This window comes from Rana temporaria, chromosome 2 (genome assembly GCF_905171775.1).
Source record: "Rana temporaria chromosome 2, aRanTem1.1, whole genome shotgun sequence".
Classification (NCBI taxonomy): domain Eukaryota; kingdom Metazoa; phylum Chordata; class Amphibia; order Anura; family Ranidae; genus Rana; species Rana temporaria.
The window spans coordinates 229,870,036-229,895,961 of record NC_053490.1 but is presented as its reverse complement, the minus strand read 5'-3'; the positions used below and the strand labels follow the sequence as shown (position 1 = coordinate 229,895,961).

Genomic DNA, 25,926 nt, shown 5'->3' with positions numbered 1-25,926 from the left:
TACACTGTCGGATCTTAGGATGCAGTACCGCATCCGCCGCTGGGGGCATTTCTCGTCGAAATCCGGCGTCGGGTATGCAAATTGGCACTTACGGAGATCCACAAAGCTTTTGCGCTTCGTTTTTTCTCCGTAAGTATTAGTTTGCCGTCGCAAAATTAGGGCTGCTTTTACAAAGTGTAAACTGTTTACACCTTGGAAAAGTATACCCTTCTATCCCGCGTCGCTGTCATTTTTTTTTCCCGCCGCAAGTCTTTTTTTTTTTACGCCCGTCGCGATTCTCAAAACCCGGCGCAACGTAAATCCGCGCAAAGCACGTCGGGAAAATAACGTCGGGAGCATGCGCAGTACGTCCTGCGCGGGAGCGCGCCTAATTTAAATGGGACTCGCCCCATTAGATTAGGCACGCCTTGCGCCGGACGGATTTAAGTTACACCGCTGAAAATTTCTAGGTAAGTGCTTTGTGGATCAGGCACTTAGGTAGAGATTTTGCGGCGGTGTAACTTAAATGGCAAAAGTTAAGTTACGCAGGGTTTTTGTGGATCAGGCCCTTAATGTTGGGGCTTTTGAGAGCCTAAAATGCTACAGATGTCCAAGACACAGAGTTTATGTGTAAATAAGCCTCGAGCAAGCCAATGAGAAAGTGAAGCCCCAATGGTGCCATTGATGGCATTTCTTATAGAATTTTTTTTTCTCTTACATATACTCTGTTTTTAGTGTGTTGGATCATCGGTGCGACTTGTCAGGCGATGTGATAAATTGCACCCCGTTGTCAGCAATGGAATTGTTCAAATTGGTGTGCCCCCGACTTTGCAATGTGCACCGAATTTGAAAAAAGGTTCCTGCACTATGTTTTGCCATTTCAGGTGCGACTTGCATAGACATATGTGAATGAAGTCACAAAAAACGTCAGCCAAGTCGCACTGACCTGCGGCTTTGAAATCATGCGATTTAAAGTAAAGTTGCACGATCTCAAAGTCAGATTCGTTGTGAACAGAAGTCATAGTGTGGCCACATTTTATACAGCTCTGCTAAAAACATTGGCAGTATAGAGATTAGCAATGAAGAACGACAGTAAGGACATGTGAGAAACATTATATTGACTTTCCTGTATGAAATCACTGAAGCATCGTGTTGACATTCATTCACAATGCAGTTCTGGAAATTTTAGGAAATAAGTCAAACCTTGCTGAGTCTGACGCAGTTGAAAATCCAGTTGCTCTACTTGGACATTTAACCGTCTCAAAGATTCCTCGCGATTTAATAGCTGCATCTTCATTTCAAGTCCACGTTCCATCTGCAAAATATCAGGAGTTGTTGCATTAGCTGGGAAGACTAGTAAATTGTGTTATGCCATGTGCTTAACTTCCCAAAATGCTTGTCAACTGAGGAAAGGAAAGCAAAAATTGTAACTAGCCATGAATAAATCCAGGCAAACAAAATACATGTATGTAAACGGTCTTAAACTGCCAGAGGAAGTAAGCTTCCAGGTACCCCTGCCACACCCTACAGACAGGTTAAATAGTATACTATACTATACTATAGTTACACCATGCTATTATATAGGTATTTTTTTTTTTACATAATTTTTGAGTATATATATATATATATATATATATATATATATATATATATATATATATATATATATATATATATATATATAATATGACTTTGGACATTTAAAACATTTTCACACCTGAACTTTTTGTGCACCGATTAGAATATTTTATTGATATTCATCGTGTTTAATAATAGGTGTTGCACTACACTGTTTCTTTGGTATATTGTATTTTGATAGTGTTGTGAAATCACTATACAGTGTTTGGCTGGGCAACACATTTTATTCTTATTTAAATATGTTTAATTTTTTTTTATTTGTTTGTACATGGAATAATTGTGCCAATTGTGATGATTAAGTTATTATATTATATAGACAAAGCCGAATGCAAATGCTAGTTAAATGTAAAAATGCAATTACCAGTACCGTATTTTCCAGCGTATAAGATGACTTTTTAACCCTTTAAAATCTTTTTAAAAGTCGGGGGTCGGCTTATACGCCGGTAACCTAACATCCCTTACCTTATCCTAAGACATGCAGAATCGCGGCCGTCCATTTTTCAAAGCCGCGCCTCCTACTTCTTCTATTCCGTGATAGGCGGAACACTCAGCTCCCCAGGAGACACTGCGTTTAGTGTCCACCTATCACGGAGGCCCTTTCGTCCTCAGACGAGAGGGCCTCCGTGATAGGCGAACACTGAACACAGTGCCTCTTGGGAAGCCGAGTGTTCCGCCTATCATGGAATAGAAGAAGTAGGAGGCGCGGCTTTTGAAAAACGGACGGCCGCGATTCTGCATGTCTTAGGATAAGGTAAGGGATCGTCAAGACACAGTCAGGCATGTCATAAGGGAACAGCGAGTCTGGCATGTAATGGGGCACAGCGAGTCTGGCATGTAATGGGGCACAGCGAGTCTGGCATGTAATGGGGCACAGCGAGTCTGGCATGTAATGGGGCACAGCGAGTCTGGCATGTAATGGGGCACAGCGAGTCTGGCATGTAATGGGGCACAGCGAGTCTGGCATGTAATGGGGCACAGCGAGTCTGGCATGTAATGGTGGCACCGTGAGGCGAGGCATGACTAGTAGGAAGGGGGTAGTCTTATACGGCGAGTATATCCCAAAACCAACGTTTTAGCTGGAAAATTAGGGGGTCGTCTTATACGCCGGCAAATACGGTACTTATTTTCAAAAGCTGAATTTGGGGCCCCCCATTGATGCCTGCCCTACATTTGGCTGCTGCTCTATTTGGTATTACCATTACTGTCCCTCAGAGTACTATTAACATCAAACGTCCAGTATTGAAACTTGCAGTTCTGGCAGTAGTACACCGATCATAGCAGATTGCTCGTTGTACACCTCCCCATTCAGAAAAAGCTCTATTATTTTCACTGAACACAAGGCTTTTTGTGATTGGATATGGGCGATTGTGACATTCATCCACACCTGCTCCATTCTCAGAAAGCCTTGCATTCAGTGAAAAGAATACAATGTTAGCCTTGCATTCAATGACAAGAATACATCTGAATAGATCTATACAGTGAGGAATGATCAGTGTACTACTGCCTGAACTCAATTCTCAATGCCAGACAGGTATCAACAGAGGCCATTTATTTTTACTCAGAAAGGGATGCATTTATAGCAACTGAACATTTCCAGGCAGCTAGGCTAACCCTTACTATGGAGCACTGTAACTATTGCCAGCAAGTTCCACACAACTTTGTGTGTCCAAGTGTTATCTGCAAGCTTACCTCTAGTTCCAGCTGTCTTTCAAGGATTTCTCTTTGTATTTTAAATTCATCTTGGTCAAACTTTCTAGCAGCCTCCATTCTTTTCAGGTCCTCTTGAAGAGACAGGAATTCCGCCGATGGGTGTGATGATTCTGGAGAGAAGAAGATTTAGATACAGTACATTTTGTCTAGGAGGTTGATGCTTTCCAACATCTAATGCATGTATAGCTCTAGAATTTTCCTAACCTATCCACTATTGCATCTTTTTGTATGGCAAAAAATATTTTATTCTCCATGTAATTTCAAGACAGACTTAAAAAGTGGTTGTAAACCCTTACATATAACCAGTGAAGTGACTGGGTGATACACAGATGAAATAAAGCCTCCTACACAAGTTGTACCTGTTTCTCGGCAGTCTTCTCTTCCCTATAGCCGCTCAAAAGTGCAGAATTTGTCAGAAAAGAGGGGGAGGGGAGCTAAAATGTCACTCTGCAGAGCTCAGCGAGGAGAGCCAAGAGCTGATAGGATGGAAGAGACATACCCCCCTCCACACAGGAACGGAACTGTGACTGTCAGTCACAGGCTGTGTCCTGGAGGTCCCTCCCGGGCACATTTTTTTCCTCTTGGTGTCAGAATTGATTCATGCAGAGGAATGAAGCAGCAGACAGAAATAGCACTTAGTGCGCTGGATAGAGAAAAGTACACACTGGTACAACATACAACATATCCTCACAAGAGATCACCTTGGGGTGTCTACTCTCCAAAAAAAGGTCAATTACAGGTTCTCTCATACTCTTCTGGAATTTTTATTTTAGCAGTAAGAAGGGAAAACTTTTTTTTTTTTTTTTTTTTAACTGCTGGTCTTTCTTCCTTTTAATAGCAAAATTATAAAAACCCTAGCGGTTATTAAATTCTACCAAAAGAAAGCTTAAAAAAAAAAAAAGGGGAAGGAGAAGAAGAAGAAATAAAAAACGAATTTGGGTACAGTGTTGCAAAATGGAATATTCGTCAGCCAAACTATCACTGCGCAAAATAATGAAAATGGCTTGTTAATGGGGTATTTTAGGCTGCTACTGAAGCAGCTAAAGGCACAATTCAGACAAAGACGGGGCTCATCTCAATTTTGAGACAAGGTAAGGCATAGAAATCTTTGCGTGTGTATAATAACAGCTCTATGCAATAAAATATTCCACAAATAGCATACAGTAATAACTACTAGAATGCAGTATAAACTCACTTTCTCTCAGTATGTGATTTTCTCTCTGCAGATTTTCCAGTTGCTGTTTCAGTAACTTGACTTGTGCCTGAAGCTCCACTTTCTCTTCCTGCACCAGGGGGTAGTCAGCAAATTCCTTCAACTTGTCAGTCAGATGGTGGTTTTGATGGGTGACTGTTGACAGCTGAGCTCTCAAAGTGTCCACTTCCATCTTTAACAACAACCAATAGGAACATTTCAAACTAGAATTTTCATGCAGGAACAGAACAAAAACTATTTTTGTTTGATGTGTACTGTTTTCATATGAAAAATTTCAGAAACTATAAACAAAAAAAAAACAACATCAATTTCAGCCACTGTGCCCATCAATGCCACCAGTGTGCCCCATCAAATGCTGCCAGCTTGCATCGCCTGGCACTTACCCGTCTCGCAGCGGGTCACGGTGACATCCTCCACGCTCCTTGAGGTCTTCTCCCGTCCTCTCTATCAGGCGTCCAATCACAGCGCCTGTTTCAGCCAATCAGGTAACAGACCCGAGCACCCGATTGGCTGAGAGGCAGGTCAGTGTTAGGAAAACGATCCTAATGCAACATTCAGTGAACAGCAAGCGACTAGCATGGCGCCCGCTGTTTATCTACGGCTCTAATCAGGAGCTTCCAAAAAATACCCCGCCGCTGTAACTCAGGTGCCTGTGCGCCCTTTATGGACGCACTGCCACTGGTGTGTGCCCTACTTGATATACTACTGTCCCATAATCAAAAACGCTGGATAATGCTTGTAATCGATATTCTACTGAATGTTTATTTATTCTGCTTGGTGTACTGGATTAGAATGGTTGAGTTGTAAAGCATTACAGCCAAGTCTGAACAAAATATTACCCAAAAAAGCAGGAGTAGTAAAGCAGAAGCAGCCAAAAACATAAAAATGAATAGCCCATTAAAAAAAAAAAAAATACCAAACCCAGATTGTGTTAATATTCTGCTTTAGTGCCAGTTCACATTAGCGAGATGAGGGAACCAGCACCATTTCAGTACCGGTTTCCGCATTGCATAGGACATGCAGGCAGTTCACACTGCCCTATGCAAACTGCTGAGGGTGTCAATAGAAAGTTAATGACACCACCAGATTGGTTCAGATATCGCAGTGCGAACTGTCATATGTTGCAGATATCGGATTGCATAGGTGTGAACACCCATCGGGTGTTGGAAGCTAGTGCGGACCAAAAAAAAAAAAAAATGTCCTGTACCATTTTGGTGCAAATGAGATGCAAATTCAGTCATACAATCTATATGGCAGAATTTGCATCTGCACAAACATTGCATGTGATCTGCACAGCAGTGCGGTGCGAAGCACATGCGATGTCCAACATCGCCCAGTGTGAAACCACCGTGTGTACGCACTGGAAGCGGATCACATGAGTGTTCACACCCATGTGATCCGATTCCTGCACCATTTGACAGTTTGCAATATCCAAACCGATCTGGGGGTATCATTAACTTTCTATTGACACCTGCAGTGGTTCACGGAGGGCAGGGTTAACTAATAGTTCCCCGACTTGTTCATTCCCCGACTTAGTTGGGGTAGGTGGTACACTTTGGTGGGGGTGGGTCAGCCACACCCCATAACCTTTGGGAACCCACCTTCTGACCTCTGGGGGAGGTCCCTGTTCCAATTCCTGAGTCCTGGCCTTATTCTTCAATGGGAAACCCTAACGTATGCGATGTGGGAACTGGCACGGGAATCGCGCTGGTTTCACATCGGGCTAGTGTGAACCGGCACTTAATCCAGAAATTTCTTCTGCAGTGTTTTCCATGCTGCTAGTCATTCCAAGTCTGATGGCCAGAATCATTCAACCCAGTTTCTGTGAGCCTGTGACTGGGCAGTGAAGGGAGAATCAGGACTGTAATGAGCTAATTTCTGGTCGCTCTGCTCTCTCCTCCTTTCAGTATACTTCTTGTCAGCACATTAGCCTGCATGATGCTAATACCAGATCAAATTAAAGCTTGTATTTAAAAAACGCATGTAATAATGTGTTCATGATTAGAGCACTGCATTACTTTGTCATTTAATTTCCACCAGTTCAGCTTTAAGTAAAACCTAGTGTTTCCACGATGTTGGCTTTTGTCATATGATAACTTTGGTAATTCCATAAATCATTGTCCAGGCAGCTGCTTTTGTTCCAAATCTTTTCAGCAGGTTTGTTTTTGATCAAACGGTAGCCTCCAGTCTGAATTCAAGTAATTGCACATAAAAAAGAAAATGGAAGGCAAACGCACCTAGTGCATTACCAACATTTATTGAATAGTAATATCAATAAAAAGTGGGTACTCAAAGTGTCAAATGCCTGGGGAATGCCCAGAAAAAAAAATTAAGCCTACTTACCAACCAGCTCGCAGACAACCAATTAACCAGTCTAACAGCAGGGCTCAAAATTTCAAGTCCTGAGCTACTAGCCAGGCCTCAAGAGTCACTTGCCACCAGTTTCCCCACCCTGCCCCACCCCTAAACACGCCCTCATAAATGATCTCATGAAATTATACTGTTAAATGTTATTTGCAGAATTAAGTTACGAAAATACATTTTAACAATATTAACATAAAGCATCAGACTACAGAGTTCCCTTTACATCACAGTCCACAAAGTTGTCCCTTATATCAGAGTCTGCAGCTTCCCCCCCACCCCCCCCCCCCAACATTATGGTCTGCGTTTCCCTTATTAGACTTTCCACTTACATCAGAGTCTGCTCTCTGCAGTTATGCCCTTTACATCCGAGTTCCCCTTTATGTCGGGGTCTGCAGAGTTCCCCCTTATACCCGAATCCTTTCCAGGCCTTGTGTGTGGGCAGATGTGCCAACTGGTTCTTTCATCAGCACATCTACTTAGACACCAGAGGGGCAGAAGACTGTCCAGAGCGGGACTGAAGATTCACTTTAAAAGAGATTGTACAGTGTATGGCCATCTTACAGGAGATTGTACAATCTCCTGCAAGATGGCTATACACTGTACAATCTGATTGTACAATCTCCTGTAAAACGGCCATACACTGTACAATATGATTGTACAGTGTATGGCCAACTTACAGGAGATTGTACAATCTAATTGTACAGTTTATGGTCATCTGCAATCAGACTGGACAGTGTACGGCCATTTGGTCTCTCCTGTCAGCATGCAGCTCTGCAGATGTGGAACTTCAAGTCCCAGCACTTTATAGGCAGGTAGTGGGTAGAAGCACAGCTCCTGTACACTCTGATTGGACATAATTAGTAGTGAGCTTCAATTCCCACAATACCTTGGCACGGCTCTGCACGCATTGCTGTCTGGGACTTGCATGCCTCCCTCTCCCCGGCGGGTCTTACCTTCTAGTGGGGAGGAAAACTGTACCATCCCCGCCCGATCTCTGCTCCCCGCCTCTCCTGTACTCGGCCTCCTCCTCCTCCGTAACAAATGCGATACCTCCGCACTCAGGCCGCCGTGTTCTCAGGCTGGTCCAGCTACCCTTGCGGCAGCCTGTAATTCATAAAAGACGCCGCCGCCGTGATGTCACCAACTATACGCCCGACTGTCTGCCCCCTGCCTGAGCCTGGGCCGGCCTCAGCACTGTGCTTGCACAGTTATAAAGCCTGCCTGCGGCCATATATTTTATGGGCAGCAGTCGTCCGTAACACACAGTTGGCAACCCTGCTCCATGCTCACTCTCAACTTATTTCAACTCGCCAAATGCGAGCAGGCGAGTTGAAATTTTGAGGGCGCTAACTGTATGCGTTAAAAACAGGGGTTTTGTCCGCGCGCATTTGCAAACGAATAGGTGAGCCACGTCACGGCACCCTGGAGGAGTCTGTGGTCCCACAATGGAGGCACATGCATTCTGATGGATAGATGAGGACAGGTGGACCAAAGGGCAGCCCACCCCTTCTTAAAAGGTACAGGAGCACACCAAACCCCCAGCATGTAGCACAATGGCTGCAAAGGTTCTGGTGCGCTGCTGGACCAATACACACACCACAGGTGAAACAAACTTGTCCACCACCCTCATCTATAGCTGGCCGATGCAGTAAGCAGCATTGAAAGGCTGAAACGGATATCAACAAAGGCCTGGGGAATGCCCAGGAAAAAAAATCAAGCCTACTTACCAACCAGCTCGCAAAGTGGCAACTGTAAATGAGCCATAAAACCAGACAAGGTTGAGCAGTGTGGACACATGTGCCATATCACATCAAGGGGTAAAACTGACGTGTTTCGGGACCGCACCCCCTTCCTCAGAGCCAAGTAACTGCGCATACTTTAGGTTCCCTTTGTGTTTATTCAACAATGGCCTAGTACAATTTTTGGACATTCTGAAGAGAAAAAGGTTTAAAAGCCAGCTACCTCTAGGTGTTTCGTTCGGGAAATGGTCTGCTCTAGTTCTTGCTTCTTCATGCTGACGACAATTTTGTCTTCACGTAACCTTGCTGCTTCCTCTAATCATAGAGCACAAAACAGAATAAAAAAACAAAAAATAATTAAAATAAATAAATCAATCAATCAAGCATTTATTTTCCTAGAAAATTACTTTATTACATACGAATGCCCCCACGGGAATCGGTTTCCTACTGGGGCACCAGCAAGAGAGAGGAGGAGCCAGGAGCAACAGCAGCGGACCCATAAAGAAGAGTATAGGGGTGCAATTCTATTACAACCACTTTACATTAATTTTAATGCACAACAAACAATAAAAATACCAAATGTTTGGCAATACATAAAAAGATGATGTTGCGCCAAGAAAACAGATACCAAACATGTCAAGATTTTTAATTTTGCATGCCCGTGAACTGGCGATAAACTACAGTACCTAAAAATCTCCATAGGTGATGCTTTAAGAAGCCTTTACAGCTTACCAGTTTAGAGTTAAATGTAAGCTTCGCATATGGGGACCTATGTGTGCATTCAAATATATTATTTCATTCAATTTGTTTTTATGCAGTTTCGTTAAAAAAAAAAAAATGGTTATCAAATCTATTGTCCTCACAAGGGATGTAACAACATTTTTTGCCCGTGACAGGTACTGGCCTCCAAGGCAGCTGATCAAACTGAGATTTGATTGTCTACTGGCCTGTGCCAGACAGCCAATCAACTAATACTGGAAGGGACGTAAAACATATAACTTTTGGCTTCATTCAAGACTGACTATAAACAGTTTGAATCTGGGCCAGTTCAGCAGGAACCAGTCTAGATTGGACCTGTTAATGGGCAGGTTGAATGTACCAAGTTGATCGATTGATTGATCAACTTGGGTACAACCAGCCTGCCAGATTCTCTTACGATTATTGCCAACGGCTGCTTGCGCTAGCAATAAATCGCTGTATTTTCCTGGCGGGGACAATTGCTCAGCAGTAGAGATTCCACTGTCAGCACTATCTGTGTTGATGGGGAAATAGTGCAAATTTCTATCCTGCAAAAAAGTGATCAAGCAACCGTAGAGCTGCTCAGGTCACTGATACATGAAAGCCCATTGCTGGCTCCAAATTTGTATCCAAGAATCATGGTTACAGCTGTAGCCATAATCCTGGTATAATCAATCCCTTGTTTCCAAAGGACGTACAGGAACATCCTAGAGAAGGGGTGGCCAACCAGTGGCCCAGGGGCCACATGTAGCCCCGGAGCCCTCTGATGTGGCCCCCGACCTCCTTCTCTGGAATGGAGGGTTGGCAAGCCCAGATCGCAGGTTGCAGACCCGCCATACCACAGCATCAGTGTTGTGAATGAAGTTGGTGGTAGAGGAAGAAAGCGGCTGCAGAGCAGAGCCCCACAAGCCGATGCTTCCTCTACAGCGCTGGCTTTTGCCACAGGTGGAGTCTATGGCAAAGTTCAGCTAACCCACAGGATAGACATGTGCACCCGCGGTGTGGGTAAACCGCAGCACATCAGTGTGAAAGCAGTCTTAGGCCCTTTTCACATGATCAGCCCGACCAAATGGGACCCTCAATTCACCTCTATAGAGCAACAGATGTCTGTTTACTCCCGCCTACCTCCAATCCGAAAAACAGAAGAGAATTCATCCCCTTTAATCTGGGCGGATAGGAGGGCCTATATGGTAGCCACGACCTGTCATCCGCCCACTCCGCTCATTGTGGCCCTTGACTGGTTACCAATTTGCTTAAGTGGCCCTCGCTCTTCAAAAGGTTGGGCACCCCTGTCCTAGAGAGTGTACCGACATTCAATCTGCACAATCCAATAATATGTAAACTAAATTATTTGAAAAAGTTGCTAGCCAACACCCATAAGTGATTCTAACCTTATTAAACTGATATATCCAAAAAGCGATGTAGCACAACTTGCAAAGAATAAACACATCCCAGAGACCAGAAGTGGTTAATCAACATTAATATTAAAACTACAAAAGAAGTGCTACCTCTGTTTTTTTTCTCGTCTTCATTGACTTTTTGGGATTTCTTTAAATATTCTTCCTTCAGTTCAATTTGATATCTATAATAAATTAAAGTATTGGTTTCCCGATGACAATATCAACACAATGAAAAGAAAAATACATTTAAGAACGGTGTCCATAAACAGTGGTGTGAACCAGAACAAACTCAAATAAGAGAAGATCAAGGTCTGAGAGCCTGTAAATGTTATTATACACATAAAATAAATATAATAAAGTAAAAGCTGAATTCCTGACAAATATTTCTGCTTGTTTTTGTCTAGGACAGGGGTCTCCAAACATTAAAAAAAAGGGCCAGTTTATTGTCCTTCAGACTAGAGGAGGGCCGGACTATGGCCAGCAGGAGTGGAAATCTTCCTGGCATCAGTGGGAGTACCCCATTTTTGGTGTCAGTGGGAGAAATGATGCCCCATTGTTGGTGGACAGTGGCAGAATAGTGTCTTGTATCAGTGGGAGGAATAGTGCCCAAAGGGCCAGAAAAAGGCAAGCAGAGGGCCATATTCGGCCCTCGGGCCGCAGTTTGGAGACCACTGGGAGAATAAGCTATACTTACCAAATCATCTGATCCTCCCAGCACAAGACCGGTACCGGCAGCTCCTGCCCCCTTGTGTGGTGGACAGTTCCTGACGTCATCACGCCCATAGACTTGCTCTGGACATGCAATGCCAGAAACAGTGCACCACTTGATCGTAAGGTAGTGCAGTTTGCCGCTGGAATTTAGGATTGGCCGAGTATACAGCTTTCTGGTCACCCCTTGACTATACGAGCAGTTAACCCATGCAGTGCCTGCACAGCCACTTTCTATGGGAAAAAGAAAACTGCCTGGAGTTCAGCTTTAACATTTCATTTCTAACAGTGAATGTGGTTTTACTTCACATTTTTGAAGTACACTTGAATGACATTTGCCAAGTAATCTGATGCGAATTTTCAGATGAAAATCTATTACTACTAGGCTTAAGATCAAAAAAAAAAAAAAAAAGGAAGGGAAGAAGTAGTAGTTCAGAGAGATTTATAGTCACTTAAATATTCAGACCGTAAGAGTTCATTCTTTAACTTCTGCTCAAATGTGTCTTCAATGTTCTTTACTTCCAGCTCCCTCTTCCTGAGAAAATCATCCATGGTTTTGTTCTTCTCTTCCTGTAACCTTTGGGCACTAAAAGAAAAAGGTTTACAAAAAGATATTAATAAAAAGGTTCTGCGCTCCCACACTAAAGCCCATTACAATAAATGGTCAATGAGCTGTGCATGCGTGGCTCAGCATACATAACGGGAGGGACTGCATTGGGGAACAGACTGGCCTGGGATGACTGCACTGAGGAACAGACTGGCCTGGGATGACTGCACTGAGGAACAGACTGGCCTGGGATGACTGCACTGAGGAACAGACTGGCCTGGGATGACTGCACTGGGGAACAGAGTGACCTGGGGGTGGGGGACTGTAATGGGAAACAGAGTGGCGGGGATTACTGGGGGACAGACAATGTCTTGGAAGGATTCCTCCATCCAGCTAAATTTGTGTGGACTAAGGAATCTGTTCAGCACTCTATGGCCAACTTAGAGTCCTGCACTATACAGGTTAAAGATTATATAGTATATTACATACTTCTGACCAAAGTACTCACTCTCAACAGTTGCTGGTTACTAAGCAGCCCCCTGACTATTTTAATTAAGTTCTTCTATAAAGATAGGTTCAGACAGTGTTGGCTCCCTGTATATATTCAGTGTACAAGAAAATCATATGTAGTGGGAGAGTTTTAATACTATGCCAAGGTTTGTACATGTCTGTGAGACTCTTACTTGTGGCACAACAATCTAAGCATACATTATGGGTACAAGAAGGCTTTTGTTTTTTAACCACCTCCCTTTAAGCCCCTTACACTATTAATGCAATTTGGCCACACACAAAGTTCACTGCAGGGGCACCACATTCCTGTTTTTCTTGGCATGCACAAAGAAAACCATGTCCACTCTTCACCATGGTGCACTAAGCACACTTTTTTATTTTATTTATATAGCAATGGGGCTCAATGTAGGATCTTGCACACAGGTCCACCGATTTCATAAAACGCCCATGCTTGTCAAACGAGCAATCTCCCTGTTTTGGCCAAAAAAAGGGATTTTTAATAACAGCTTACCTGTAAAATCCTTTTCTTGTAGTACATCACGGGACACAGAGCAGCATAGCCATTACATATGGGTTATATAGTGTACCTTCAGGTGATGGACACTGGCACTCTCCGACAGGAAGTTCCCTCCCTATATAACCCCCACCCATAGTGGGAGTACCTCAGTTTTGTAGCAAGCAATATGCATCCCAAAATTCCCCATAAGAGGGGTGGGAGCTCTGTGTCCCGTGATGTACTACAAGAAAAGGATTTTACAGGTAAGCTGTTATTAAAAATCCCTTTTTCTTTATCGTACATCACGGGACACAGAGCAGCATAGCCATTACATATGGGATGTCCCCAAGCAATGCTCCATGAGGGGAGGGAGACAACCAGAAAAAACCAAACAGGAGGTGCCACCGGACAAGAGGAGATTAAACTGCGGCCCGTAGTACCGCCTGCCCAAAAGCTGAATCAGCGTTCCTCCTAACGTCCATTTGATAAAATTTTGCAAATGTGTGGACAGATGACCAGGTTGCTGCCCTGCAGACCTGGGCCATAGAGACCTGGTGATACGCTGCCCAAGAGGCACTCATAGCTCTAGTGGAATGAGCCTTAACCGACAAGGGTGGACTCTTCCCCTTCAGGCCATAGGCCTGTATAATCGTCTGCCTAATCCACTTAGAAATAGTGGCCTTAGACGCTGCCTGGCCCTTTTTGGGCCCTTCCGGCAGAATGAATAAGACGTCCGTCTTACGAATCTGGGCTGTAGCTTCCAAGTAAATCTTTACAGCTCTAACTACATCCAAGGAATGTAGTAACCTCTCTTCCTTAGAAGAAGGTTTTGGAAAAAATGATGGAAGAATCACATCTTGATTAAGGTGAAAATTCGATATCACCTTAGGCAGGAAGGACGGAAGTGGCCGCAAAACGACCCTGTCCTTATGCATTAATAAATAAGGTGCCTTACATGACAAGGCTGCCAACTCCGACACTCTTCTGGCGGATGCCATGGCCACCAGAAACACTAGTTTCCTAGTCAAAAGGACCAAAGGGATCGCGGACAAGGGCTCAAAAGGCTGCCTTTGCAAGGCCGATAGAACCAAATTTAGATCCCAAGGATACAGGGGAGCTTTAATCGGGGGATTCACCCGAATAACACCTTGTAAAAAGGATTTCATTAAGGAATGGGCAGCCAAAGGTCTCTGGAAGAAGACCGACAAGGCAGACACCTGCCCCTTGATTGTGCCGACCGCCAAACCTTTTTCCACTCCCAACTGTAAAAACTCCAGGATTCTCCCAATGGTATATTTGCGGGGATCCCATTTCCTGGTTTCACACCAGGTAATATAGGCCTTCCACACCCTATAGTATATTAACCTGGAAACTGGTTTTCTTGCGTTTATAAGGGTGGAAACGACCTGCCCTGAAAGGCCTCTGTTTCTGAGAATCAGGGACTCAGCCGCCAGGCCGTTAAATTTAGGGCCTGTAAGGCAGGGTGGTGGAATGGCCCTTGTGAGAGGAGGTCCGGACGTAGAGGGAGGACCCAAGGCTCCTCTACGGTCATCCTTTTTATCAAGGAGTACCAAGGTCTTCGGGGCCACGCTGGGGCCACTAGAATCGCTGGCTTGCGTTCCCTTTGAATTCTGTGAAGAAGACGGGGTAGCATCCGTATTGGAGGGAAGGCATAGATTAGCACAAACTGATGCCAAGGGCACACCAAGGCATCCGTGCCGCAGGCCAATGGATCCCTCGTTCGGGAGACAAACTTTGCTACTTTGGCATTGAATCTGGACGCCATAACGTCCACCTCCGGGGTACCCCACTTCCGGCAAATGTCCTGGAACACTTCGGGGTGGAGGGACCACTCCCCTGGGGACATCTGTTGGCGGCTGAGAAAGTCCGCTTGCCAATTGTCCACCCCGGGGATAAAGATAGCTGAGATGCAGGGGACATGGGCTTCTGCCCATAAAAAGATCCAATCTACCTCCCTCTGGGCTGCCTGACTCCTGGTGCCACCCTGGTGGTTTATATAAGCTACGGCAGTGGCATTGTCGGATTGTACCCTTACTGGGGAGCCCTGCAGAACCTCCGTCCAGCCCAAAAGAGCCAACCGAGCTGCTCGGATCTCTAAGACATTTATGGGTAGGGCTGATTCTGCCCTTGACCATTTCCCCTGTAGGGTTAAATCGTCTAGGACTGCACCCCAGCCTGATAGGCTGGCATCCGAGGTTACTATCCTCCATGAGGGGGGATTGAACGATCTTCCTTTCAGAAGATTTTTTGTGACTAGCCACCAACACAGACTCTGCCTTACCGCATAGGGAAGGGAAATGGGAAGATCCAAGGCCTGGAGTCTTTTGTCCCAGGCCGTGAGAATCGCTCTCTGTAACCTCCGAGAATGGATCTGGGCATAGGGTACTGCCTCGAAGGTGGCCACTAGCTTTCCCAACAGGCGCATGCAGAGGCGTATAGATGGCCTTGTGCTGCTTAGGACTAAGTGGATTAACTCCCTTATCGAGTCCACTCTGGACTGGGGCAGGAAGATCCGTTGTCGTCTTGTATCTAAAATCAGACCTAGATACTCCAACCTTCTTGTGGGCTGTAGGGCCGATTTGTCCCGGTTTAGAACCCAACCCAGGGACTCTAGGCAGTTTACTGCTAGCAACACTGCCCGATTTAAGCCGGCCGCTGAGTGGTCGACTACCAGAAGATCGTCTAAGTAGGCCATGATCAGAATGCCCTGTTCCCTTAGGATGGCTAACACGGGGGCCAGGATTTTCGTAAAAACCAGAGGGGCCGTGGCTAGTCCGAACGGAAGAGCCACGAACTGAAAATGCCGATAGTTTAGGGCAAAACGCAGATACTTGTAATGACCTGGGAATATCGGAACGTGCAGGTATGCGTCCTTTATATCGATGGAGGCCAAGAACTCCTTTCCTTGGAGGGCGGCCACCACCGAACGAATGGACTCCATTCGAAAGGACCGGACTCTTAAAAAGCGGTTTAATGACTTTAGGTCCAGTATAGGCCTGACGTCGCCGTTTGGCTTCGGGACAATGAAGAGGTTTGAGTAAAACCCTTGTCCTTGCTCCCCTGCTGGTACTTCCATAATCACTCCTTGAGATAGGAGTCGCTCTAGGGCGGACAGAAGTGATGCCTGCTTTTGAGGATCGCCTGGAAGTCTTGACGTTTGAAAGTGAGGAGGGGGGAACTCCCGAAACTCCAGCTTGTACCCCTGAGTCACTGAGGACAGAACCCATTGGTCGGTAACTTTGGCCCCCCACAACTCCGAGAACAACCGGAGTCTTCCCCCCACTCGAGAGAGTGGGGGCGCCCCTTCACAAGGCTGCCTTAGGGGCAGCCTTAACCGGCTTACGGTTCCACGGTCTCTTGTTCCCTGCAGGTTGGCCTTGTGGCCTGTTTGCAGCTGCGCGTCCAGGAGGCCGTCGATACTGCCTAGAGAATGAGGGCCCTGGAACTGGAGAGGTTGGACGCTTAAAGGGACCCCGGAACCTTTTCTTAACCGGCAAGAGGGTGCTCTTACCACTAGAGATCTTTTGAATATATTTGTCAAGATCTTCTCCAAACAATCTCTCTCCTTGAAAGGAGAATCCTGTAAGGAGCTTTTTGCAGGGGGTTTCTGCAGACCAGTTCTTTAACCAAAGTAATCTTCTCATGTGAACCAAATACAGGGATAGGCGGGATGCCTGTTGGATTGAATCCTTGATAGCGTCTACCGCGAAACATAAAGCTCTAGGTAGGTCGGCCAAGTCCTGAGCCTGTTGAGCCGGGAGGTCCTTTAGGGCCTGCTTGGCCTGGTCTTTAAAAGCCTGGCAGACGCCAATGGCAGCTACAGCTGGCTGGACCACTGCCCCCGCTGTGGCAAAGGATGCCTTCAGTAAGGTCTCAAGCCTTTTATCCACAGGATCTTTGAACATGTGAATATTGTCCACTGGACACGTTAAAGCTTTATTGACACATGATATGGCTGCGTCAACAGTGGGGACAGCCCATTTTTTTGAAAACTCCTCCTCTAAAGGGTACATAACTGCGAACCTTTTAGGAGGCAAAAAAATCCTGTCTGGCTTAACCCAGTCCTGAAATATCAGGTTCTTTAACAAAGGATGGACCGGGAACACCAGGTTGGCTTGGGGCGCTTTTAGGGAGCCCAATGAGGAAACAGCGGAAGCCAGAGGCTGAGGCAAAGGCATTTTAAAGGCTGACCGCACCATATCCGTTAAGGACTGAACCCACAATTTTTCTGCGTGAGAAGCTGAAAAAGGTTCTTCTATAGTAGAATCCTCAGAACCTAAATGGTCCAGGTGATCCTCAGCCTGGTCTCCTGTATCTTCCAATTCCTCAGTGAAAAGGACATCTTCCTCAGGAGATTCAAACCTGGGAGACGGGGATCTAGCCCGCTTCTTCCCGGATAAAGAGGCCGTAATAAGAGCGGCCATCCTTTTTTCAAATCCACCCAAGGTGGAGGCTAACATCTCTTCCGTGACATAGGAAGGAGTTGGTTGAATAGGGCCCGCCATAGCCCCTAGCAACCCCGATGGCTCACCCAGGGCAGCAACCTCCGGATCCTCCGGGGAGGTAGGGGCAGGTGGATTCTGGGAAATATCCTCCGAGCCCGATGGGGAACCCTTCGGCTTTTTAACACTTTTAGCATTTTTAGCGTTCCCTGCACCCTTAGGAGCCATGATAAACAAATCTGAGATACTCCGCTAATATACAACTAACTGTAATAGCTGGAGGAAAACACACATTTATATAAATGAGGAAAAAATTAGGCTAGGGTAATGTTAGACAGAAACTAAACTTCCCAAAACCTAACAAGAGAAAACAATATTGAGCCCCAAGGGCTTAATCACATCCTAATATTGCTTCCCTTAATGCTGGGCTAGGAGAGTACCTAATAATAAAAGTACTCTGACTGCTACTTAGTACACCGGCTTTCCAGAGAAAATATGAGCTTAAACAGCTCTTTAGCAAGGTGTGTACAAAAAAACGGCCACTAGGTGTCACTGTGTCAGCATAACATAGGCAAACCTATCCTGCTCAGCTCAGCATCGCTGCTCCGTGTCCCTTCACAGCCTTCAGCAGACTGACAGGCTAAATAGAGTTTTCCCCTCTGATGTACAGAGGGGAGGGAACTCCCCGGGCGTCCCCCGCCCCCTCCACGCAGCGTCGGCGCCTATAACAGTGCGCGCGCTCCCGACGCCGCTCTGCAGGAAGCAGGAAGCCATGTGGGGAGAGGAGCCCAGGAGCTGCTGGAAGCACACACAGACATCAGGAAGTAAGTATTTTACCTGACATGCTCCCCTTTTACATCTCATGGAGCAAAAAAACACCTTGTAGCAGCAGCAGCAGTCTATTAGCCCAGCCAGAGGAACAGTATACCTGGGTGTTTGAGCCATCCAGTCATGCAGACTTTGTGGTTTCTCTTTAGCCCATGCACAGAGGCATAAAAAGGCTTTCCCCCAGAGTCCCCCTGTGGGGAGCCCACTGACAAACCAAGTTCCGTAGGCCCCCCGCTTACCTTTCCACGCCGCAGGGTATTGCTCATGCAAGAGGCCCAATCTTCCCCCTTCACCGTGGGTATGGTCATAGACCTTCAGGGACCGGGGTCCAAGTCAGGAACACCACACACCTGGACCTATACAGCACTACTGGCAGCAGGTATTCATAGGTTAAAAAACCCAGTCCTGGAACCCAGAGTCCAGCCCTCCAAGGAGAGGCATTATAGGCAAAACCCCATCCACGAATTGGGGCCCGGGTACCGTTCACTTTGGCTATGAAGCACCTTGGACGGATCCGGTCGGCTGGCCTTGGTCCCAAGGACAAACTGCAGGCACAACCTTCAACGTGCACCAACACCTAAGACACTGGCGAAAAAACTGAGGTACTCCCACTATGGGTGGGGGTTATATAGGGAGGGAACTTCCTGTCGGAGAGTGCCAGTGTCCATCACCTGAAGGTACACTATATAACCCATATGTAATGGCTATGCTGCTCTGTGTCCCGTGATGTACGATAAAGAAATTATTCAGAACATTCAATGCTGCTAGGAAGAATCACACTGGGCAGAGCTGATCTGGAAGGGACCAAGCCTGGAGAGGTAATAACCAATAGGTCCTTGAAGTTTAATTCCTCACTGTGCATATACCAGTTAACAATGAAAGAAAGAAAATATATAAAAAAACGATAACGATAATGATAATCATAAACCATACAACTCAAAAGCTTCCATTCGTTGTCGAAGTTCGATTTCTCGATTCCGTACCACCTCAATCTCCTTCAGCAGAATTTGCCTCTGTGCATACACTTCCTTGGATTCAATCTGTGAACACAAAATGAAAGTGATAAACACCTATAGATATCTAGTGGTTTTGTAACTACGATTCTTAACATGCCCTGCCAATCAAATTTTCTGTACAGTCAGCCAGGGAACTGGAAAATAAAATAGGGACTTGTAGTTTCGCAGCTGATAGAGATTTACAATTTGCCAATAACTGATCCACGTTAGACTACTTAGTTTTTATTCAGTTGAAACTCCATTACTAATAATTACTAATGTAGACATTGGCTTTGGTTAGAAAAAAATCATACCATGCACCTAGTAAAAAAAGAGCTTCTGAAAATGCACACACTTAGAAATACCAGAAAAAAAAAAAAAAGAAGATCATACCCATGCAAGTAATGTAGGTTCCCGAAAAATGCACACATTTCGTTTTTACATTAGGTACCATATCCAACCCAATAATTTTCTCCTAAAACATCTCAAAAAGAGAAGAAGAAGGCTTTGCCGATTGGCTCCCCCAGGGAGGAGGGGGTAACAGAGAAACAGAAAGAGCAGCTATGCCTGCCTCTTCTGCTGCCCATTCACAGAAGCCTTTGTATTTTGTCAATGTGTTCACATAATACCAAGGCTTCTGTGATTGGGCAGGAGGAGAGGAGGAGAAGGCACAGCAGCTGCAGAAACTCTCCTGTTCAAGATGCACAGCTTAGAAGGATCAGCATCGTTCACTACAGCAATATTTGTGTTCCGGGGGTATTATAAAAAGTAGTGGAATTCCTGAAATTCAGTTTTAATTCATACCATGCAGGACTACTTAAAAATCCTACAGTGCAGCGCTATTTGATGCTGGCCTACAGCAAAAGAGGGCTGTGAAAATGCCAACAAGCCAGTTAGTTCCCTAATTGAGCATGAACTGGTGGATTTAATGGATCATGTAACATTACCATGAATCATTCATTGATACCAGGAAGGCCCTGAAAACCAAATTCATCTACTAAATACCCTTTTAAACCTCTGCCTTTTCTGAAAGGAATCTCTTTTTATTGCATTGTGCAACCTAGGCATACCTGCTGCTTGGCCATCTGACTGTGAAGTGGATCACCATGATTACAGAATGACACCCATACCTATTCCCATTGTCCAGAACAGGACTTTTTCCACCCTTCTTTCAATGAACCCGCTGGATGAAAGACAAAGCACCTCTAGCTCCCCGGTTGGTAAAATGTTCAGGCCCAGTTTTACATGATGGAAAAGTAGAGCATAATACCATGTGCCTATGTCCCATGGATACTCCCAGGTCCCCACTGTATGACCTTGGACAAGGTGACTTACACCTGCCTGATGACAGAAAGGTCTGCTGCAGGAAAAGAAAGAAGCCAAGAGGAAGGTGGGTTGTTTTTTTATCCTTTTTGTCTCTTGCGTTTCCTTTAGCTAGATGAAAACCTCTTTGTGTCATTTTATTGGGACATGGCTGAGGAAACAGACCACAGGGAATGAAACTAAAATTGTATTGTGAATAGCAACCAAAAAGCTTCCAATCCTTAAACAGCTGTCTAGAAAATGAAAGCAGACATATGATATAACCAAAAGTATTGGGACACATGCCTTTACATGCATATGAACTGTAATGGCATCCCAGTTTTCATCTATAGGGTTCAAAATTGAGTTGGCCCACCCTTTGCAACTATAAACAGCTTCAACTCTTCTGAGAAAGCTGTCCACAAGGTTTAGGAGTGGGTCTATGGGAATGTTTGACCATTCTTCCAGAAGTGCATTTGTGAGGTCAGGCACTGATGTTGGAAGAGAAGGCCTGGCTCGCAGTCTCCACTCCAATTCATCCAAAAGGTGTTCTATCAGGACTCTGCAGGCCAGTCAAGTTCCTCCACCCCAAACTCGCTCATCTAGGTCTTTATGGACCTTGTTTGTGCACAGTTATGTTGGAACAGGAAGGGGCCATCCCCAAACTGTTCCCACAAAGTTGAGAGCATGAAAATGTCCAATGTCTTGGTATGCAGACACCTTAAATGTTCCCTTCACTGGAACCAAGGTGCCAAGCCCAACAACACAAAATAACCCCACACCATAATCACCCCCTCCACCGAGTGATTTGGACCAGTGTACAAAGCAAGGTCCATAAAGACATGGATGAGCGACTTTGGGGTGGAGGAACTTTACAGGCCTGCACAGAATCCTGAGGTCAACCCCGATAGAACTCGTTTAGGATGAATTAGTGTGTTAGAGTGGAGACTGTGAGCCAGGGCTTCTCATCTACATCAGTGCCTGACCTTACAAATGCGCTTCTGGAAGAATGGTCAAACATTCCCATAAACACACTCGAAAAACCCTGTGGACGGCCTTCCCAGAAGTGTTGAAGCTGTTCTAGCTGCAAAGGGTGGGCCAACTCAATATTAAACCCTATGGACCAAGACTGGGATGCCAATAAAGGTCATGTGCGTGTAATGGCAGGCGTCCCAATACTTTTGGTAATACAGTGTATATTTGCTTACTACAGGCAACACAGACAGGTCTCTAAAGTTTGGATAAATTATGTCTAAAAAATTGTTTCAATATGATGTTGAGGTGAACATGATTGTGGCACGGTTGAGGTCTTTTCTGATTATCACATTTTGTTGATAACATACTCAAACGTTCAAAATTATTTGCCTGTTGTCTTTATTACTAAATGAAAACAGAAGTAAATGAGCTTTAATTCTACATTTTTAAGGCCTTGTTGACGGGCTTCAGCTTGTAAGAGAGCATTGTATACAGTAAGCTTTTACAAAGCATTTGCAAAGCTTTCAGCAAGCTTCAAGCAGCTTTGTGGAAATGTTGAATGCAACCTCCCATCTCCAGTTTGAGCATGTTGAACATATATCAAGAATTAATAAAGCTTTGGACAGCTTTGTTGAAACTTTCAAAACCAGCCTTCAGCTCAAGAGTGTTAAACATATCTCTGAAAATTGGAGTGCGGTCGGTCGCATTGTTTAAATGACTTTGATTTTGTTTCAAGCAGTGCTGAAGTGTATTGAAGTCTGCTAGTGGGTGCATTTAACAGAACGCAATATCCGGCACTCCCTTTAAGATCTGTGTTACAGTATATCTATGGTGAAAAATTTAAATCATACATTTATTTCCACTATTTCTAGCCTACGCCTAGTAAAGAAGTATGGGCAAAACTATTTTGGCTATACTTCTCCTATGGATCACAGTGATGTAGTTAGTGATGCACTCCTGTGACCTGTTTTTAGCTGAAGTTGCAGATGGTTCAGGCTCTGAAAAAGTCCCGACCATATGGTTGGGATCCATCAGAACCCTGGATTGACACCTGACTTAGCCACTCCGCTGAGAACCTGAACCAGTCCCTCCTGCCTCCTCCACAGCCCAGCTCTCCAGTGATCACTGGAGGGGCAGAGCAGAGAGCGAGGACTGACAGTCGTGGTACTCTACGGAGAACTGAGCGATCAGTGATGTTTGATCGCTCAGCTCTCACTACAGAGCTGTCGGGGGGGGGGCAGATGCTGCATCCACCTAGGTCAGTACATTTTTATTTTATTTTTAAGAAAGTCACACTTCTCTTTTATAACCTTACTATGTGAAGACCCCCACATATTTACTTCCTTGAATTTCGGGACACATAATCCCTATGTCCTGTAATTAAGCACTGCTGTGTCACACATTTCACAGAGCCTGCCTTCTGAGCTACAGAGGTGCTTAGGGGAGAATTTCCAGGAGGGGGTGTCCGTACAGGAATCATTGCTTTCAGGCAGTAAAGCATGCGATATTTAGTCATTGGGAATTGTAAGTAAACAGTAGGAGGATCTGCAAAGCATGCAGGGAATCCAGGTATTTGTGGAAACAGATGGCCAGCAAACAAGAAACACCCAAAAGCAACAAAGCTGCTCGAAGTTTAGTAAAGCTTTAAAAATGTTTTTTGTAAAAACATGCTGTACGCATTGTATATAAAGCTGAAGCCTGTGTAAATGAGGCCCAAACAATTCTTTAAAAATGGAACCGTCACACAATTACTAAATACAAGGTATGATGAACACACCTTTATCAAAATACATTTATTATGTCATACAAACCTCCTGCTGTCTTTGAAGCCTCTCTACAGCGTTCTTCTCTCGTGTCACTAATCCCTCCGTCTTGGACTGGTACGTTTTCTCCAATTCTCTCCGCAAATCAGAAATCTCCTTTTGACATTTTTCTCTTTCTTCCAATTTAATTTTTGCAATGTCAACATCTTTGAAATGTTTTAGCTGTTAAAGAAACAAATATTGCTTATTTCTACAGAAAGACGTGCATGTAAAAAAAAAAAAAAATTAATAACCATTTATCATTTTCTTTCCACTTCACAATTACGTGCCACTTTGTGTTGGTCTATTACATATAATACATTTACATTTTTGGTTGCAACATAAGAAAATTTCAAGGGGTACAAATACTTTAAAGGAACTGTATGTGAGGGGGTAGGTTAGGTTTACAGGTTACAAGAAGAGTAAAGAAGTTACCATTACCTCTTCCGGTGTCATAACAATACAATCAGGGCTCAAGTCCTGCGGGAACGGAGTTCCTGCACTTTTTTCACAGCAGGAACGCAGTTCCCTTTGCAGGACTAGAGCAGCCGAGAGCAGCCGAGCCAATCCCTCACTAAGCGGCCATGCCCAGCTCGAGTCACTGTCAGGGGCAGGGGAACCTTAGTCATCCTTTATGTTACTAACAAAATGATGAAAGTCCAAAAAAATTAATCAAAATGAAGAGAGGATAAGGGTGACTTCTGGAACCTCAATAGGTGATCGGATGAAGACTCCTTATAAAACAGTCAAGTATCCTTAGATAAAAGTACAAGCCACTCACCTTAGCAGATGGACCTGTGGGTGAGCAGCAGGTCAAATGCGCTGTCCCTCTAATAAGAGGGTATTATAAGATGATAACGGTGCCTCCTCGGTCGATCCTTTTCTCCAAACCGACTTTCAGTGGCAGATGGTCATCTGGTATACTCTCATGTAGTTGAATGGCATGAAAAAGTATAAAGTAGACACATAGTGCTCTCCGTATAGTAACCAAAATGCAATAAGTTTATTTAAAATAAAAGTACTCACAAAAGAGGCACTATATCCTAGTGCGTAGAATATGAGCATATATCGATAAAATACCAAGTAGGTGGCTGTCCTGACATCAAAATTGGAAGCCCCCCGCACGCGTATCGTCCCAAGGTACAGGACTTCCGCTGAAGAAGTCCTGTACCTTGGGACGATACGCGTGCGGGGGGCTTCCAATTTTGATGTCAGGACAGCCACCTACTTGGTATTTTATCGATATATGATCATATTCTACGCACTAGGATATAGTGCCTCTTTTGTGAGTACTTTTATTTTAAATAAACTTATTGCATTTTGGTTACTATACGGAGAGCACTATGTGTCTACTTTATACTTTTTCATGCCATTCAACTACATGAGAGTATACCAGATGACCATCCGCCACTGAAAGTCGGTTTGGAGAAAAGGATCGACCGAGGAGGCACCGTTATCATCTTATAATACCCCCTTATTAGAGGGACAGCGCATTTGACCTGCTGCTCACCCACAGGTCCATCTGCTAAGGTGAGCGGCTTGTACTTTTATCTAAGGATACTTGACTGTTTTATAAGGAGTCTTCATCCGATCACCTATTGAGGTTCCAGAAGTCACCCTTATCCTCTCTTCATTTTGATTAATTATTTTTTTTTGGACTTTCATCATTTTGTTAGTAGCGCTGCACTGCTTTTTTTACATACTCTGACCAAGGACTTATTGACCCTCAGTGTTCAGCAGCTTTGTTATTGTTTTGTCCTTTGCGCAGTCTGCTCTCTCTATTCAAAAACATCCTTTATGTTACTGGCCGCTTCCTGTATATGGATTCATCAGGTAGTGTGCGGGTATTCCGTCACTTCCTCGATACCGCAAAGTCTCCTGGGAGCTTTTGTCATTGTTCCCAGGAGACATTGCGGAGGTCTGCCGCGAGTTATCGTGGGATTTAGTTTAGTAATTATGCATATGAGCGTATCATTTTTTTAAATTTTGGTGGGGGAGTGGATGGGGGAGTTCCCACACTTTTTTCCCCAGGACTTGACCCCTGAATACAATACATAATAGGGGCTGTTTGTGTAGTCCAAGGTTTTGGTAAAGTACAGCCATATAAAGTCACACTTTGGGTTCACAATGACCACTTCTGACTTTGTAAGTGATCAACTTTGCCAATATACTATAGGTGTTTCAACTTCTACCTAGGATAACTTCTAAGCGACCCAGCCAGTCATTCTCACTGAGAAGAGAGAAGGTAGTAGTCATCTCCATGTACATAGCTTCAATCCAGCTGAATGTCCCTTTGTGACTGAGGACAGGCAGGAGTCTTCCCATCCAGCATGTATTAACCATACTAACCTTTAGAGTCATCTCTTCCTGATGTTGTTCCTCAAGTTCTCTGCGATACCCAGTCAGTTTGCCTTCAAGGGACTCAAACTTAGGACGCTTTGGATACAGTTCATCAAACTGTTCATCAATGAATTTAAGTTTCTCCACTAAATGAAGAGAAACATTTGATTATTAGGAAT

The 25,926-nt window shown here is 44.7% G+C and overlaps 1 protein-coding gene across 2 annotated transcripts in view; it reads right to left on the bottom strand.

The window, feature by feature from the left end:
• Positions 1 to 25,926, bottom strand: part of OFD1 (OFD1 centriole and centriolar satellite protein) — an 85,121-nt gene that overhangs the window by 40,985 nt on the left and 18,210 nt on the right. For both annotated transcript variants that reach the window (XM_040336529.1, XM_040336530.1), the window contains exons 7-15: positions 25,757 to 25,893; positions 23,417 to 23,590; positions 19,267 to 19,373; positions 11,956 to 12,075; positions 10,890 to 10,963; positions 8,867 to 8,958; positions 4,523 to 4,712; positions 3,307 to 3,437; positions 1,183 to 1,294 (exon numbers count right to left, since the gene is read on the bottom strand). In XM_040336529.1, the coding sequence (XP_040192463.1) occupies positions 1,183 to 1,294; positions 3,307 to 3,437; positions 4,523 to 4,712; positions 8,867 to 8,958; positions 10,890 to 10,963; positions 11,956 to 12,075; positions 19,267 to 19,373; positions 23,417 to 23,590; positions 25,757 to 25,893 (1,137 nt within the window). The remainder of the gene's footprint in view (positions 1 to 1,182; positions 1,295 to 3,306; positions 3,438 to 4,522; positions 4,713 to 8,866; positions 8,959 to 10,889; positions 10,964 to 11,955; positions 12,076 to 19,266; positions 19,374 to 23,416; positions 23,591 to 25,756; positions 25,894 to 25,926) is intronic.